Raw genomic sequence first — 18,948 nt, 5'->3', positions numbered from 1 at the left:
TATCTTCCAGACTAGCTTTCGTAACTTCCACCAGTTTTTGAAGATCCGAAGAGCTAAGCCTAGGACATCCCTTAAGAGCCTGCTTTAAGCTTTTAAGTTTCTTGAAGAGCATGTAAGGTGGATTGCCTTAGTTAGGGATAACCCAGCAGTTGATAAGAGTATCCTTGAAAGAAGGTAGGGCAAGCCAGTAATTACAAAACCGAAAGGGATGTCTGCACTTACTTTTATTCAAGAGGGCTATCACTGTCGGGGTGTGATCTGAGAGGCCCTGTGGTAGAAACTCAACTCCAGAGGAAGGAAAGAGAGTTGTCCATGAAGGGTTTATTAGACACCTGTCAATCTTAGACCACTTTTTGAGTCTGACATCACCATTGTTAGTCCAGGTATAGAAATAACCACTAGAACTGTGATTGAAAAGCAAAAGACTTACAGTGTTTAGGCAATTGGCAAATGGAGTGGTTTCCCTAGGATGCACCAAATCAGAACTAATCCGTTCATGAGATAACAGGGCATTGTTGAAATCTTCAACAACACACCAAGGACCAATGAAAGACCCATGAAGGGTAATAAGATCTTGCTATAGAACCATTCTTTCAATTCTTCTATTGCTGGCATACACAATTGTGAGATGAAAAACTTGAGAGGTAGCCAAGACTGTTACTTGAGAATATATAAATTGATCACTCTCCAAAATTTTATATGTAGACAGCAGAGAAGAGTCCCAAGAGACCCAAATACGGCCAGAGCATGCATTAGAATAATTGTGTACAAAATTCCAAGAAGGACAGCATAGCCGCACTAGAATATTGTGTACTAAATATTCTTAACTAACTCCTCTAGCCTAATTTTCTGTTATGTATATTCATAGGGGTGCACAGCCGCACACAGGTGCAATGAGACTAGTAGTATACACTATACAATAGTTTCTAGATCAGAAAAAGCCCTGATCCATGAGCCATCTCAAAGCCCAAAACGTATGGGCTGGGGTGGGGTGGAGAAAAGCCCAAACACTAAGAAGCCGTTATATTCTGATCAGCATCTGGATAAAAAAGAGTACAAGTCTAGAACCCTAATAATAATAAAAAAAAAATTAAAAAAAAAAAAAAACAGAGGAAAGAAATAAATGTCTTCAACATCCCAACCTCAATTCCGGTACACCCAGACGCCATCTAAAGTTCTACATCTGCGTAATTTACCATGGGAGTGTATAGAAGAAGAGCTTGTTGAACTTTGCAAACCATTTGGCAAAATTGTTAATACTAAATGCAATGTTGGTGCCAATCGTAACCAGGCTTTTGTTGAATTTGTAAGTTGTTTGATGTTTAATTAATGTTCTAGAATCTGTAATTAAGATATGATTATATAAACTGATGCGAAATGATAATTTGAGGTTTATTGGCCCGCCTCTTAGAGATTTCAGATTTCAATAGTTTTCGTTATAGAGAATGATTAATTGTATAGGTTTACAAGTTTGAGTCATTGGCAAAGAGTTTCAAGGTGTCGGTTACTAGGTACAAGCTTTTAGAAGTTTTGAGGAAATTACATAAACTGCTTGAGGAAGTGTAAGAAGGTGATGCAGAGGAGATCTTCATGGAAGTTGTCTTAGAAATAGCTTTGCTAATTTCCTATTTAATAATTTATCTAGTGAGCTTATGAAGTGTTTATCTTGTGTTCAAGTGATAAGTTTCTATTTTTGTATTTTACGTCCCAGTTTAATAAGGATTTCTTTTTCCCCAAGTGACATTGACACAAATAGGTGTGTCAGTATCCGACACGGATATGAAGTGTCTGACACGGGGAACTATCAAACTTTGATGCATATTACCCAAGTTACATTGAAACGGGTACATGTGTCCATCTCCAACACGGACACAAGTGCCTGACATGGCCAAATACTAGAATTTGAGGTATATCACATACAGGATGTGCGTGTGTCGTGTCGGACACGTATCCGATACGGTTTTTTTTTTTTTTTTAATTTTTTTTTATTATTATTATAGAATATGGCATGTCCATGTAACTTAGTATATTACATACAATATGTGTCCGACATGGACACGTGGATACGTATCCGACACGGATTATTTTTAAATTATGGTGTGTCCATGTAACAACCTTTTTTTTCGTGTTCAAAGTCTATTTAGAAGAGTCTAGAGGTTCTAGTTTTTGTTTTGTTGGTCTACTTATGAGGTGTCTGGGGTGCATCTGTGGTCAGGGTGGTGTGAGTTTGTTAACCTCCGAACATGGGAGAAAATCATTATCATTCTTCTCCTTCATGTTTTTCAGTAGATTAATTTATTTCACAGTATCTTGGACTGCCAATACCCCATTATCTTGCACTTGCCAATGGCGCTGCTAGAATTGTTGTGGGTCATGGCTTGACAAGATCTAGCATAACTTTGTATAGCATGCTGCAGGCTACATATATTACTTGTTTTTGTGTCTGTACTTTATGGTTGAGTAGCATATGAATTTATGTTTGGACCATAGTCTACTCCCTAAACAGTGAAGAAGTTCTCGATCATTTGACAATTGAGTATATTGTTTGACTACAGTTGGAGTTTGTTTTCCCACACGTTTTCTTTATTGTAGCTGTATTGTGACCAGTACTGACTTTTTCATCTACAGGTAGACCAGAACCAAGCTATCTCCATGGTTTCCTATTATGCTTCTTCTTCTGAGCCAGCACAAGTTCGTGGAAAAACTGTATATATTCAATATTCTAACAGACAAGAGATTGTCAACAATAAGAGCTCTGGAGATGTTGCTGGGAATGTCTTGCTGGTGACAATTGAGGGTGTTGAAGCTGGTGACGTCAGCATAGATGTCATTCACTTGGTAAGTTCTTGTTGACTGGACATCTCTTCTATATATGGCACAATTTTTTTTCGTATACCGAACACTTTTAAGTGTAGGAAATGGACGACATACATAAGGAAACCTTTCCATTTTCTTGTGAGGAAGAGGTGATGTTATACTTTCTCTTTCTTTGCCTTCTGGTTGACATACTCTACATGGATCAGCAGGTCCATGTTAATCCGGAGAAACCTTCATTGTCAGCGTACTGCATTGGGAGAAATATCACATGTGTGTTGCTAATCTCTTTCATGTGGCTGTTCTAGTATAAATCTTGTGCAGAGTGTCATATTGATGGTACTTCTTCAAACTGCTCTCCATTCTTCGTGCTTAATAAAAGTCGTAAAACACATCGACCTGTATAGGAGTTGTATTACATGGTTATAGCCATTACCTCTGGTCCTTCATAACAAGCGCTTTATACTTTTCTTTTTAAGTTGTCCTCATATTTAGCCACTTGAATTCTTAACCCCTTGTGATAGCTGGGTTTAAATTGAATTTGAATCTGTGTTTGTGGTTTAGTTTCTTATCATGGAGCTGGAATAGGACTTTTAAAAAAAAATATCCATTGAGTCTGTGCACTTCTCTTTATTGAACTCAGTTTAACTTGGATCATGTACGGTGAGATTCCCCAAATCAAGCTATTTTACTGAAGGCGGTTTGAGTATATGGTAATATGCGTCATACTCCTTTTATTGGTCGTTTTTAGGGAATGTATCTTCAGGTGCCTTAAACACTTATTATGATCTGTTATTCCTCTCACTACGTATTGGATGACAGATGGTTTCTTCTGGAAGCTGGTTATTTCTTTTAATTTGTATGTACAAATTCCTAATTAAAACTGTTTTTCAGGTGTTTTCAGCTTTTGGATTTGTTCACAAAATTGCTACTTTTGAGAAGGCTGCCGGTTTTCAGGTAAGAAGCTTGTTTCTACACTGTATTATGGATCTAATATAGGGTTCTATTTCATCTTTTAACTTGATTGCTATCTTGGCAGGCATTAATCCAATTCACTGATGCGGAGACAGCAGCTTCTGCACGCAATGCTTTGGATGGAAGAAGTATACCCAGGCTAGTATGGTTTTTGACTGTTTATGTAGTTTGAAGAAGAAATGGCTATTACCCCTGTTTTGATGTTTTTTTCTGTATCAAAATGTAGGTATTTGCTTCCAGAACATGTATCCTGCAACTTGCGCATATCATATTCAGCACATACTGATCTAAATATCAAGTTTCAATCTCATCGTAGCAGGTATTACAAAGCTTGAGTCTGTCATAAAGTATAGCTTCTTTGAATTTGATAATCTATCGTTATTTCTGGATTTATTTGTGGATAGGACAAAAGTTAACAAATCTTGGATCATATCAATGCTTTGGGCTATGATTAAGATTTTAGTCTTGAAGAGAAAAATGATTTTGACGTTATAATAATGTGATGCACAGATTTTAGTCAGTTGTAATCTTACTAGGCATTAAAACACTCCAGCGCAGTTGGGAAGGGGATAGATATCCAGCTAACATCCTGGACGACGTTCTGTTTCTCGGGAAACTTAGAAAAATGAAAAATCTGATTCCATCGCTGCGCCACTCCTGCAATAAATATTGGTTTATCAGTCTTGATTTTGAAGTGATGGTTTTGTTGACAAAATCAATATCCTTCTTCTAAAATCCACCATATGGTAAAAAGGCCTTGACTTTTTATTCCTTCAGTTCTTTTTCAAAGAATGGTTCAATTTTGAAAGGCAATTGCAAGATATGTATCTGGGTATATATACGTCCCATTTAGTCTGATATTTTTTGATAAAGTGCATTTTCATCTATTTGTTCATGAGAGGATCTTTCTCGTGAAGAGAGAAGGTTGACGGGACATCATAGCAAAATAGTTTGTAATGTTTCCTTAAGTGTAGATGCCTCTGGTTTTCTGCATGAATTGAATATCTTGTGAAGATTATTGTTTGCGTCTTAATAAAACCGTGCGTACACCATATTGTTCCATGCCTTTGTCTTAATATGTCTATTACTGTTTTGCTGATATAGGGATTACACAAACCCATACCTTCCTGTAAATCCTTCTGCCATTGAGGGAACAATGCAGGTAGGTTTTCTCTTTTATTTTTGGTCTGTGGCATATACTCATGTCTCAGATGCACTAACAAGCAATAATATATCAGCCCACATTAGGTCCTGATGGAAAGAGGAAAGAACCTGAGAGTAATGTGCTTCTTGCTTCTATTGAAAATTTGCAATATGCTGTCACAGTGGATGTTCTTCACACGGTGAGTCAGTTATGATCTTTGTATAAGTTCCTCATTAGTCATTCTTATTAAACTGACTTTCTTTATAATGACGAATTTGGTTATCAGGTGTTCTCAGCATTTGGTACCGTTCAGAAAATTGCGATATTTGATAAGAATGGTGGGATGCAGGCTCTAGTTCAGTACCCTGGTAAGATGCCTCTTTTTATTGAAATATAGATTCTATAATTTGTTGTATATTTGGAATGTTCTGAACTTGTTTGCTGAGATCAGGCTGTTTCTATTATTAGCTTATCATATGTGCTGTAACAAGAAAGTTTATTCAAGTGCTTTACTGGTTGAATTAGAAGCTTAAAACTTGTGGTGATCATGTAACCTCTTAATCTTCTTTCCCTTTAAATACGAGGAGTGGGTGGATTGGAACAAGCTTTCTGATGAAGGGGAAAACAGAACTGAAGGGAGTTTGACACTTTGTGTATGTCTGGGGGGGTGTCAAGCAAAGAAAAGAGACAATAAGGAAAGTTTATGAAAAATTTCTTGACGAGAAAAGGAATGGAAGGAGTCAATGTAAAATTGTTAGTTTCGGAAGATGAAGACGAGTACATGGACTTTGGGGATTTAAAGGAGGAAGATGATGGGTTGATTTGTTAGTGGAGTCAAGAATCTTGCCTTGGAACTTGAGGGCATTAGGGAGTGAAATAAAAAGGTGGATTAGGAGAGTGAGGAGTAAGTGGAGGGCTACTTGTTATGGGTGCAGGAATCTAAATGGGAGGATATGAATGAGAGAAAAGCTAGGCAATATGGGGTAGAGATGTTGGCTTTCATTTCATGGTCGCCGGAGGTAGTATCTCTTTTCGGGATAATGGTATAAGGAGTTGGTGAATATGGGTGATGTGAGAGTTGGGACATGTGTTGTTTCTCCTAAATGTCGGGCAAAGAGGAAGGGGTTATGGTGGCAAATGTGTATTGTCTGTTCTATGATGCACGGATACTCCTAAAATGTCATTGCGCTTGTATCGGTCGGGTACGATACCGATACGGGTACTGGATACTTCTAGGATACTTCTAGGGTACTGAAATCCCTGAAATAGACCTGATCCAATAGTTCTACTCTATTGAAATGTAAATTGTTCTTGAGGCTTCAAGTTGTATTGACTTTGACATGTGTTATAATAGTTTTTCACATATTCCTAACTAACTTTACTAAAAAAACTACTAACATAATTACACATATTTTAAAATATTCATATTAATTAATCATACCCATAGGCCGTATCCGTATCCTAATATTTCAAAAAAGTTGTATCATTACCCTGTATTGGTGTCGTATCCATGCATCATAGTGTCCGGTGGATTATGCATTAAAAGAATTTTTTTGGAAGGAATTTAAAGGAATTAGGGGGTGGTTTAGTGGTTCTTGGTGTATTGGTAGAGATTTGAATGAGATTTGATTCTTATGGGTAAGGAAGGAAGGGGAGGAGATTGATAGGTTTGTGAGAGTATTCTTCATGTTTGTTTATAATAATACCCTTTTAGATTTTCTGTCGGCAGAGAGTTTCTGTACATGGTCAAGAGGCTCAAGCAATCCATCCATGAGTCGTCTTCATAGGTTTTTAGTATCTTCAGATTGAGAAGAGATGTTTTCTAAATCATTTGGGTTATCTTTATAAAGGCGTCCAAAACAGTTCAAGTTTGAACTCATGTGGTTTGAGGAAGTGTTACTTTTGCCCAAGATGAACGAATGGTCATATGGTTTTGAGGTAGAGGGGAAAGCCGGTTTCGTGTTTTGGAAAATGCCAAATGAGCTCAAATCTAGGCTCCAGGTAATAAGGAATCCTTTGGAAACTTGGGAAGTTAGAATTAGGGCGGAGTTAGAGTTAGTGGCTTCACTTGATAGAAAAGAGGAGGATGAAGTGTTAACAGAAGAGGATTTCAAAAACAGGAGAAGGAATGAGAGATTAGAGTTGCTGCTTTGTATCGAAGAGATCAAATGGAAATAAAAATCATTGGAGGTGGAAGTAAAGGAGTACAGATTCTAGGAACCTAGTAAATTCGATGAATAAGTTGTATCTTGTATGTCAACTCGAATTGGACACGAGTTTTTACCGGGTAAATTCGATGAATAAAATGTATGTCAACTTGAATTGGACTCGACTTTTTTAAATCACGTGGAGTGTCGGTTTAACGGTGTTACATATCTAATTTCTACCCAACAAAGCTAACTGCCAACAAGTATTGCTGTCAACAAGGAGAGTAGCCCGCTAGCATAGTAGATGCTTGTGAAATTTACTCTCCTTTCCTATTAAAGCTGCCCTCTCCAACTAGTCATGTTAGAGCAAGTTAATAGGAATAAGGGTGTCTAGCCGGATTCCATGTTATCAAAGTGAAACAAGAGGCAAAAACCAACTACCAATTCGGAAAGAGGAAAAAGCGAATCGAACCACCAGAAACATCCATATTTTTGGTGGTTGGTGGAAAACGTCCTGCACATACTTGTAATTCTGTGAAGGGATTTTTTACCATTTTATCAGTGAAGTTTCTTGAAGTATGCTTCCACAATCTAAGTGCATGCCATCTGTTTGTCTCTTTTGGACACTGTCCACGAGCAGATTTTGTCAATTAACTATTCCCCTTGTTGATATCCTATAGGACTACCTAGTCTCACCAATCATTTGTCCCAGCACTCTCATTATTGCACCTGGGAAGTCAGAGGCTTGCCTAGGTTACAGGCTCACCTCTTGCGTCTCGCACCTAAGGGTGCCTAGTCTCGTGCATAGCACCTAGGCTCATCCCTAGCGTGCAGCCAGTGATGTCATAATTTGCAAGTTTATGAACACATTTCTCAATTGCCCAACGTTTTCTCGCATAGGTTGTAACTTTATAGTGTGTTTGATGTCTCTTCACTCTTCTGCTAGTTCGGCTCATCCAGTTCTTCATTTCCATATCTAATTATTTTTTGTGCAGATGTCACGATTGCAGCAGTTGCTAAAGAAGCTTTAGAAGGACATTGCATCTATGATGGTGGCTATTGTAAGCTTCATCTGTCATACTCTCGTCATACTGATCTCAATGTAAAGGTATTAATATTAGGTTTTAATTTATAATCATGACAAGAGAGGAAAAAAAGAAAGCTAAAATATGGCATGAGAAACCGTACCTGTCGTTGATCAGAAAAAAATTATAACAAAACGCTGTCACTGTCAATGTATGCTTCCTGACACTTGTTAAATTTTGTATATATGTTTAGGTTGGTTTTCTGGACAAACACTGAGTTTTATCTCTTCCTGGCTTCCTGCAGGCTCACAATGACAGAAGCAGAGATTACACGATTCCGGAAGGTATGCTCCCAATGCAACAAGCTGCTGCTCCACCTACCAGCGGTTGGCAAAGCCCTCAGGCAGCTTCAGGGTATCCTGGCAACAATTATGCAGTAGGCATGCAGGGACAGGTTCCTGAGGGGCAATCTGCTCCATGGGATCCAAGCACTCAGGCTGGAAGGCAGTCATTTGTCTCGGTTCCAACTACGTTTCCAGGTCAAACATTTGCACAACCTACTGGTCCTGCATACCACGGTGCTGGCACTTTTCCAGGGTCAGCGCCCCTTCACCCACCTGGCCAAGGCCCCACTGGTGTAAGTTCTTCGTCTCATTCTATGCCACAGTATGCCCCTCAGTCCAATTACCGACCAGCTGGTACACCACCTGCAGGCCAGTCTCCTTACTATGGTCAATAAGTTTGCATGGTCAATGAGTTTCCTTTTGTATTGTTCTTCCTGTTTTGTTCGTTGCAGTATTCTACCTTTGGAACACATACCTTGTAACTTCAATGCCATTGCACAAAGTTTTTCAGCAGTTGGACATGCTGGTTTACCGTTTATTTGTGTATTAACTTTCTGCTTTTGAATTGGAAGCCAATTAAAAAAAGTGATTGTAATTCTCTGAAGTGGTTCACTGCAAGAATTACAATTTACTGATAAAGTTACTCTTTGCAAGTCCACTTGCATAATTTTTCTGCAATCTACTCTCTGCGGAAACCTTCTACTAAGATTGAAGCGTCTCTCCAAAATGTTTCGTAACTAATTGAGAAGCACAATATAAAATATCGGGATATGGGTATTTATCGATACTCAATTTCTTGATATGTATTGTGTATATATCTCTCTTTAGGGGATATTTTACATTGTTTCATATATAAATATTGTAAATATATCTAAAATATCAACAAATATCATGGATATTGTAGATATTTTTAGATATATCACGATATATTATTTATATTTATTTGAAATATAATGGTAAATATTAAATTGTTATGAAAGGTGTGGGCTTCAAATTGGAAATTATAAAATTCATAAATTTAATTAGAATATGTCGTAAATTTTGTGGCATGTGGTTTTTGAAATCCTTAACTATGACTAAATTTTACACCTCAAATTGGTTCAACTTTATTTGTTATGCCCATATATATAGTGCATACAATACAATTTTATTTGTTTTTGGTGTACATTATTACTTATTTTATGATTAGTTTATTTTTTTTTTATTTTTTCCAATCACATGTGTGGTTAACAAATGCATAAAGTAAATGTTCAAGCAATTCAATTCATTTTTTCCTTTGTTCTTTCATAGTTTCATTATCATTTTTTAGAAAGAAATTTTGTTATGTTAAACTTCATCTGAGATTAGTGTGGAAACTATTAATTTGTTAACAAATGCGTAAAGGGTTTTAGGAAAATCATTTTTGGTTGAAAATAATATTTTTGCAATTAGTTTTTTTTTTTTTTTTTTTTTTTTTTACGTAATTAGCTATATTGTTTAGAAAAAGTTGGACATTTTGTGAAACTCTAGATGAGATTGTTTATTTATTTATATTTTACTTTTTCATAATTAGTAATAGAGTTTAGAAAAAATTGGAGTCTCTAGAGTGCTCCAAAAAAATAGATTGGTGAGGGTATAACTATAATATATATCTAAAGATTTGATTTTTTTTTTTTTTTCCGTTATTAGTATTAGAGTTGAGAAAAAGTTGGAGACTCTGTGAAGCCTTGAAAAATAGAGCCAAGAGGGTATAGCTATAATATATATTTTAGAAAAAGTTGAATATTCTGTGAAACTCTAGATGAGATTGTTTATTTATTTATATCCTACTTTTTCATAATTAGTAATAGAGTTTAGAAAAAATTGGAGTCTCTAGAGTGCTCCAAAAAATAGATTGGTGAGTGTATAACTATAATATATATCTAAAGATTTGGATTTTTTTTTCGTAATTAGTATTAGAGTTTAGAAAAAGTTGGAGACTCTGTGAAGCCTTGAAAAATAGAGCCAAGAGGGTATATCTATAATATATACTAGTTTTCGAACCCTACTACTTAACGGGGTGTCGTTATATTAAATTATTTTAAAAAATATTAGCAATTATACAGAACTATGAGATATATATGATAATTATATTAATCACTCATTCAAATTTCTTGCACCACTCTCAATAAAAAGAAAACATCAAACCTTGATAAAATCTATTAACTTCTTTTAGTTGTTAGGTTTAATAATTGAAGTTAACAAATGCATAAAGTAAATGTTCAAGCAATTCAATTCATTTTTTCCTTTGTTCTTTCATAGTTTCATTATCATTTTTTAGAAAGAAATTTTGTTATGTTAAACTTCATTTGAGATTAGTGTGGAAACTATTCTTTGTAGCGTAAGGGTTTTAGGAAAATCGTTTTTGGTTGAAAATATTATTTTTTGCAATTTAGTTTTTTTTTTACATAATTAGCTATATTGTTTAGAAAAAGTTGGACATTTTGTGAAACTCTAGATGAGATTGTTTATTTATTTATATTTTACTTTTTCATAATTAGTAATAGAGTTTAGAAAAAATTGGAGTCTCTGGAGTGCTCCAAAAAATAGATTGGTGAGGGTATAACTATAATATATATCTAAAGATTTGGATTTTTTTTTTCGTAATTAGTATTAGAGTTTAGAAAAAGTTGGAGACTCTGTGAAGCCTTGAAAAATAGAGCCAAGATGGTATATCTATAATATATATTTTAGAAAAAGTTGGACATTCTGTGAAACTCTAGATGAGATTGTTTATTTATTTATATCCTACTTTTTCATAATTAGTAATAGAGTTTAGAAAAAATTGGAGTCTTTGGAGTGCTCCAAAAAATAGATTGGTGAGGGTATAACTATAATATATATCTAAAGATTTGATTTTTTTTTTTTTTTTCATAATTAGTATTAGAGTTTAGAAAAAGTTGGAGACTCTGTGAAGCCTTGAAAAATAGAGCCAAGAGGGTATAGCTATAATATATACTAGTTTTCGAACCCGCCCTACGAACGGGTGTCGTTATATTAAATTATTTTAAAAAATATTAGCAATTATACAGAACTATGAGATATATATGATAATTATATTAATCACTCATTCAAATTTCTTGCACTACTCTCAATAAAAAGAAAACACCAAACCTTGATAAAATCTATTAACTTCTTTTAGTTGTTAGGTTTAATAATTGAAGTTTTATGAGAATGTTCAATGTGGCGAAGATGATATTGAAACTACTTGAATAGCAAGACACTCTCAATCATAATAAAAGAATTATGATAAGCACTATTTAAAATGCAAAACTATATTTGTTGAGACATTATATTCCCCCTATAAATAATACAATTATGTTTCGAGGTTAGTTCAATCCATTTGCATCAAGTTTCCGATTTTCTGTTAATTATTTATTAAGGTTAGTTCAATGTAGTTATTGCATCTAGTTTCTGATTTCCCATTAATTATTCTTTGAGGTTAGTTCAATGCAGTTGCATCAAGTTTTCGATTTTCCGTTAATTATTCTTTGAGGTTAATTCAGTGCAGTTGCATCAAGTTTATGATTTCTCGTTAGTTATTCATTAAGGTTAATTTAGTGCAGTTGCATCCAGTTTTCGATATTTCGTTAATTAGTTTTTAGATTAGTTAATTGTATTTCCATCCAGGTTCTAATTTCTCATTAATTACTCTTTTAGATTAGTTCAATACATCTGCATCCAGTTTCTGATTTCCAGTTAATTATTTTTAAAGGTTAGTTCGATGTTCAATGCATTTGCATCTAGTTTCAAATTTTTGGTTATTTATGCTTTGAAGTTAGTTCGACTAGTTACATTCGATTTTAGTTAACTATTATTTGAGGTTATTTCATTGTATTTGTATCAAGTTTCTGATTTTCCGTTAAATATTCCTCAAGATATTGCATCTAATTTCTGATTTACCATTAGTTAATATCTGATTTTAGTTTTATACAATTGCATCTAGTTTCTGATTTTCCATTAATTATTCTTTGAGGTTAGCTTAATGTAGTTGCATCCAATTTTCGATTTCTAGTTAATTGTTCTTTGAGGTTAGTTCAATATTAAGTTTTCGATTTTCCGTTAATTATTTTTTTAGGTTAGTTCAATGTAGTTGCATCAAATTTATGATTTCCTGTTAATTATTCATTGAGATTAGTTTAGTGCAGTTGCATCCATTTTTCGATGTTTCGTTAATTAGTCTTTGAGATTAGTTCATTGCAGTTTCTGACTTCCCATTAATAACTCTGAGGTTAGTTCAATATATATGCATTAACCATCAAAAAATGTATATATGTACATCTAGTTTTTTATTATTTATGCTTTGAGGTTAGTTCGGTGCAATTACATCTGGTTTATGATTTTTCATTAACTATTCTTTGAGGTTATTTCAATACATTTGTATCTAGTTTTTTATTTTCCGCCAATTATTCTATGAGGTTAGTTCAACGCAGTTGCATTATGTTTTTGATTTTATGTTAATTATTTTTTGAGATTAGTTCAATGTATTTGCATCTAATTTTCAATTTCTCATTAATTATTATTTGAAGTTTGTTTGATGTATTTGCATACTGTTTCCAATTTCCCGTTAAATATTTTTCAAAGATTTGCATCCAATTTGTAATTTCTCGTTAGTTATTCTCTGACGTTAGTTTAATGCAGTTACATCTAATTTTTTTTATTTTTAGTTAATTACTTTTTGAGTCTGGTTTATTGTATTTACATAAAGTTTTCGATTTCTTGTTAATTACTTTTGAGCTCAGTTCAATGTATTTGAAGCTAGTTTCCGATTTCCTTTTAATTATCCAATGTGGTGTGTAATATCAACTTCAAACAGGGCATAAAAATAAATTGTGTTTGATTTATTATGTGGGATCATAAAAAATTATCCAATTCCCGATTTCTCGTTAATTATTCTTTAAATTATACATGACCCACTATGTGGGATCTTTAAAGATGATCTACGAACATGTGATGTTATATTAATTATTCTGAAAAATATTTGCAACTATATATACATAACTATTATATATGAATATTATATTGATCACTCATCCAAATTTCTTATAACGTTAAAACCCCACTATCCATTAAAAAAAAAACTCACCCTTGGTAAAACCCTTCAACTTCATTTTGTTGTTTAATAATATAAGTTTGATTAAAGTTTTGTAAGATTGCCTAATAAGGCGAAGTTCATATTGACGCTACTTAAATAGCAAGGCGTTCTCAATCATACGAAAAGAGATAAGATAAACACTATTTTAAATGCAAAATTATACTTATTGAGACATTCCCACAACATATAACACAACTATGTTTTGAGGTTAGTTTAATTGTAACGTCCGTATTTTTAAAATACGTTTTTATCTATTTAATTAATTAATTTAATTATTTATTTTCAAAATTCGTTGGATTGGATTTGGGACATGTGGGCCTGATTTTCTGGGCCCGAGTCTGTGTTGGGCTTGGGTTTCGGACCCAAGTATATAAACACATTGTTATAGGGAATAGGGTTCTGGGAGAATAAAAATATTAAAAATGGAGGCAGAGCTTGAAGCTTGTTTGCTGGAGCGTTGGAGCGCGACGATTCGGACTGGGAGGATTCGTCGAGCTGTTCATAAAGGTGAGTAGTTAGTTTTTCTACTTCACCGGTATACCGAAATCGTTTTATTTGTTCATTCTTTTTCATCGTGTCTCGTGATTATTAAACTTCGTTAAATATCGGAATTGGATTTGAACTGATGCGCTTATTGGGCTATTTGATGTTGAACTGTCGAAGCTTCGACAGAGCATCAATGGCGGCCAAGGCTATGACCGAGACATCGACAGTAGACTTTTTGAACTGTTAATTGTTGTTTTGTTAAGGTTGTTTAGACTGGTGCGTTTTTAAGAACTGTTGAAGCTCAAGAGAGCATCAATGGCAGCCTCGGTCCGTGATTATTCTTTGGGATCTTGTCGGGGGCTAAGTGATTGCTATGGGTTGCTAGTCCGTGGTTAGCATAGTCGTTGAAGCTCCCAAGAGGCTAATGGCTCAACGCCATTACCGCGGATAATGGGGTGGGGGCGATTTTTGTAGTTTGAATTGTTTTGGTTGTGTTTTGAATCTTGTGTTGGTTGTCGATTGAAGCGGGTTGTGTTTGAGTGTGGGGATTTGTTGAAAGGTGGCGGAAGCCATTAATGGCGGCAGTAAAATCTTTTAGATCTAGTTTTGGGTGAGGGTTGGATTGTATGATTTGGGGTTTTTGTTTTAACTAATGTTGTTTGGTTTTGGATTTGGATTAAAACCGTGGGGTCAAAATGGGTGGTCGATTAGAGCTTGGTGGTGGCCGGATTTGGTGGTGGTGGAGAACTGTTGGAGGAAGGAGATGACCGAATTTGGGCTTGGGCCTAGGTCGGTTTCTTTGGGCCTAAACCTTTTGTTTGGTTGGGCCAAAATTCTAATTTTATGTGGGCCGGATTCTATTTTTAGATGGGGCCAGTTCTAATTTTTAAGTGGTTGGGCCTTAGCTAGTTTAGAGTGTTTTGTTTGGCCCGATTTAATTAAGATTTGTGGACCGGCTTTAATTCAAAGTTTTGGGCGGTTTCAGTTCAATTTTGGACCGAACCATTTAACTTTTGGGCCGGTTTAATATTGTTTGGGCCACCCATGGGACTTAAAATAGATCTAATTGGGTCTTTAAATGTGTGGATTTTCGGGTTATAAGGTTTGGGCTTGGCAGTTGGGTCCGAACCATTACCTTGGTCATGAGCCCACGAGCCACGACTTTGACCTTAAAGCCATGAACCATGGCTATGACTATAAACCCATTGAACATAGAAACAACGGTTTGACTTTGACCATGCCGGTTTGACTTTGACCATGACATGTCGACTTTGACTTTGACCGTTGACCATTGACATGTTGACATGATGTGTTGACCTTTGATTTTGACCTTTGACCATTGACGGTTGACTTTAACCATGACCATGGCATGTTGACTTTGACTTTGACATGTTGACCATGATGGTTGACTTTGACTTTGACCATGGACCATTGACGGTTGACTTTGACATGTTGACATGGCATGTTGACTTGACTTTGACTTTGACCTTTGACCATTGACGGTTGACTTTGACCTTTGACCATGGCATGTTGACTTTGACCATCGTGGTTGACTTTTTTATTGACTTTTTCCAGGTTTTTTCTCATATTTGATTTTATGGACTATTGTAATAATAAAATGTTTTAACATTATATAACGTTGTTTGTCATTATCTAATTATGATTTGACGCGTGAGTAGTAAAACATATAATATATATATATATATATTGGGCTTTGATTGTGGGACCGTAGACTTTTAATTGTGCTACATTTTATGTCAGAATTGTATGGACAAATCAAATGTTGAAATCTTTGTGGAAAAGCCGATATAAATTTGGTTGTCATTATCTAATTAAGATTCGACGTTGATATTGTGACACTATGTAATATGTTGGGATATATATATTGAATGCAATAGTTTTGGAGACATAGATGTATAAAAGCTTTATTATTTTATATGTGAGATGCTACTATGAGGTAGTATAATATGTGTAGATATTTTCCCACGGGTTTTGGCAGAAGTGCAATAATATATTGGCACGTGAAAGAATGAAATTGGTTATTAGATAGAATCGAGATATTTCTAAATATTGTGGCTTAGTGCAATAAGGTAATCGACCGCATTACGATATAGTGGAATGTTTATGAGTCATAAATGTATGACACTGAATAAATTACGAACAAAAATCCTAACCCGACTACCACAACTCATGTGATCCGCCTGTAGCGTGATTTGATATATAAGATGTTGTATATATATGAGATGTTGATTGACCCATGTGTTGGGCAATCGTAGCCGAATAGTGGCTTGATTATTCCGTTCACAAAATATAACGAGATGTGCAATATTTTATGCCGAATAGTGGCATTACTTACATAATTGCTTCCGTGTGAGGATTTATTGTGCGGCATCCCATTTCGTGGTGGTTACGCACGGAATGGTTCATTATGTAAGGGGAGGCATGTGGATGTACATGTTCGGCGTTGGGTAGCGATTGTGGTAGCCAGGAAAACTAGGTAAGACATAGATATGACGTGATTTTAGGGACACACAAAGAAAGTCTAAACTAATATAATTAAGGTAATATGTTGGTGAATGATATATCTATAGATAGATGATTGTATATGTTTGGCTGGTTAGTAGTTTAGTTAGAACCTAAGGCACCTCGTGGAGGATCTAAATGCCTTTTTATTATACGTATGGTATGTTGTATTAGTTGTTGGAAGTTAAGGCGCCTCAGTGGAGGAACTACCGCCTAGATTATTGTACTTAAGGATGTTGTATTAGTTGTTGAAAGTTACCCGGTGGAGGAACTAACTAACCGTGATGGTTTGTGTATATATTTGTATAAGAATATGTTGTATTTTAGAGCTACTCACACCAAAGATTTTTATAATGTTGACCGATTTTTGCATGTTTGTTTCGGTGTGTTCATTAAATGAACACGTTGATAAGTCTTGACAGTTTAGTGTTGAAGAAGATTGGTTTCGCTTGTGGTTTTGCGTTAGCGTTGCATTTCAAGATAGGTTTTGTTTTCTCTTAAGGTGATATAGATTTTCAGTTGAGGAAATATTATTTGTATTTTCATTTGTAATTTTAATTAAAGAGTTATTGAAAAGAGATTTGTAACCTAATCTTATTTGATAAATTTTTGTAATGAAGATGACATTTGTTTAATTGAAATTTTTATTGGTTTTAATTATCCGCATATTTAAACTGTTTATGGGTTTTGGGAGTTGAGAGTCGCCACACCTCTGAGATCAAGAGTCGAACAATAATGTTTTTCAATTCGCCGAAATTGGGTGTGACATTAATGCTTCATCCAATTGGTGATCAAATTAAGGTCAACACAGATGGGACTTCTAGAGGAAACCCAGGTCCAACTGGGTTGGGTGGATCCTTTAGAAATGTTCATGGTGATTTTGTCTTACTCTTGAGCAAGGGTATCGGAATTGCAGACAACTATACAGCCGAGTGCATGGCTATATTGGAGAGTGTGGAGCTTGCCCTTTCAAAAGGATGGAGCAATCTCTGGGTGGAATTAGATTCGGAAGTAGTTGTCACAACTTTTAACTCAGGGGCATCCCTTGGCAACTCCTATGCAGATGGAAAATTTGCATGACGAAGGTGCAAAGCTTGAAAGTGTTGCACAACTGGAGAGAGACTAACCTAGCCGCAGACCAGGTGGCAAAATTTGGATCTTTCTTAGCTGAGAATGAAGCTTTTGTATCAAATGGCAGACCCCCATGGCTATATGAATGGGAGGTTCCATATGGTTGCTATTTTAGAATATCTTGAGCCTACATCGTATAGCATGTAGGTTCTACCACTCCAATACAGTTCTTTTATTTCGTTTCTTTCTTTAATTCAATTTACACTTACCGAGCAAAAAAAAAGGTTAGTTTATTGCATTTGCATCCAGTTTCTGATTTTCAATTCCATTATTTATTTTTTGATGTTAGTTCAATGCAATTGTAACTAGTTTCCGATTTCCCGTTATTTATTTTTTGAGGTTAGTTCAATGCATTTGTATCCAATTTCCTATTAATTGTTCTTCGAGGTCAGTTCAATGCATTTGCATCCAATTTCCGATTTCCCATTAATTATTCTTTAAGATTATTTTAATGCATTTGCATCCAATTTTTGATTTCTTGTTTATTATTCGATAAGGTTGCATTTGCATTTAGTTTCCGATTTCCCGTTAATTATTGTTTGAGGTTAGTTAAATGAATTTGCATCCAAAGTGGATGATGCATTAAATCTATCCAACTTTATTTGTTTAGGCCCATATAGACATATAGTGCATACAATTCAATTTTATTTATTGTCCGCTTAGTTTTGATTGTACACCGTTACTTATTTTATGATTAGTTGACTTTTATTTTTTCTTTTTTGTCCCAGTTACATGTGTGGTTAACAAATATAGAAAGTAAATGTTCAGGCAACTCAATTTATTTTTTCCTTCGTTATTTCATTGTCTTTTTCTAAAAAGAAACTTTGTTATGTTAAACTTCACCTAAGATTAGTGTAGAAACTATTCTTCGTGGCGTAAGAGTTTTAGAAAAATTGTTTTTGGTGGAAACTATTGTTTTTAGCAATTTAGTTTTTTGTCTCATATTAATTTTTTTATAATTAGCTATAGTGTTTAGGAAAAGTTGGAGAATCTATGAAACTCTAGATGGGATTGTTTCCTTCTTTATATCACTAGTTTTTTACCCCGTTCAACGAACGGGGACCGTTTTCATATAATTTCTTTTTTTTTTTTTTATATTTTATAAATTTAATTTTTGAATTATTATGTACCCAAAAATTTTAACTATAGAATATTATAATGATTTAAATTTTAATGAAAACACAAATTTATAGAAATATTCAATGTGTCTAATATTAACGGGGACCGATTTCATATTATTATTATT

At 34.7% G+C, this 18,948-nt stretch overlaps 1 protein-coding gene across 3 annotated transcripts; it reads left to right on the top strand.

Annotated features, from left to right (window-relative positions):
* Positions 1–1,055: 1,055 nt before the first annotated feature.
* On the top strand, positions 1,056–9,102 carry LOC147480334 (polypyrimidine tract-binding protein homolog 1-like). 3 transcript variants are annotated; one of them, XM_086576638.1, is made up of 11 exons: positions 1,056–1,306; positions 2,629–2,838; positions 3,027–3,087; positions 3,709–3,771; positions 3,854–3,927; positions 4,016–4,108; positions 4,894–4,951; positions 5,028–5,132; positions 5,220–5,301; positions 8,076–8,188; positions 8,410–9,102. In XM_086576638.1, the coding sequence occupies exons 2-11, from the start codon at positions 2,825–2,827 to the stop codon at positions 8,842–8,844; spliced, it is 1,098 nt and encodes a 365-aa protein (XP_086432764.1). In that variant the 5' UTR covers positions 1,056–1,306; positions 2,629–2,824; the 3' UTR covers positions 8,845–9,102. The 3 variants fall into 3 exon arrangements, with proteins under 3 accessions (XP_086432764.1, XP_086432763.1, XP_086432762.1); XM_086576637.1 differs by having other exon boundaries at positions 3,024–3,087; XM_086576636.1 differs by lacking the exon at positions 3,027–3,087 and having other exon boundaries at positions 1,057–1,306.
* The last annotated feature ends 9,846 nt before the right edge of the window (positions 9,103–18,948 follow it).

The sequence above is a fragment of the Coptis chinensis genome, chromosome 8 (assembly GCF_015680905.1).
Source record: "Coptis chinensis isolate HL-2020 chromosome 8, ASM1568090v1, whole genome shotgun sequence".
In the NCBI taxonomy this organism is placed as follows: domain Eukaryota; kingdom Viridiplantae; phylum Streptophyta; class Magnoliopsida; order Ranunculales; family Ranunculaceae; genus Coptis; species Coptis chinensis.
This window is presented reverse-complemented; position numbering and strand designations above follow the sequence as displayed.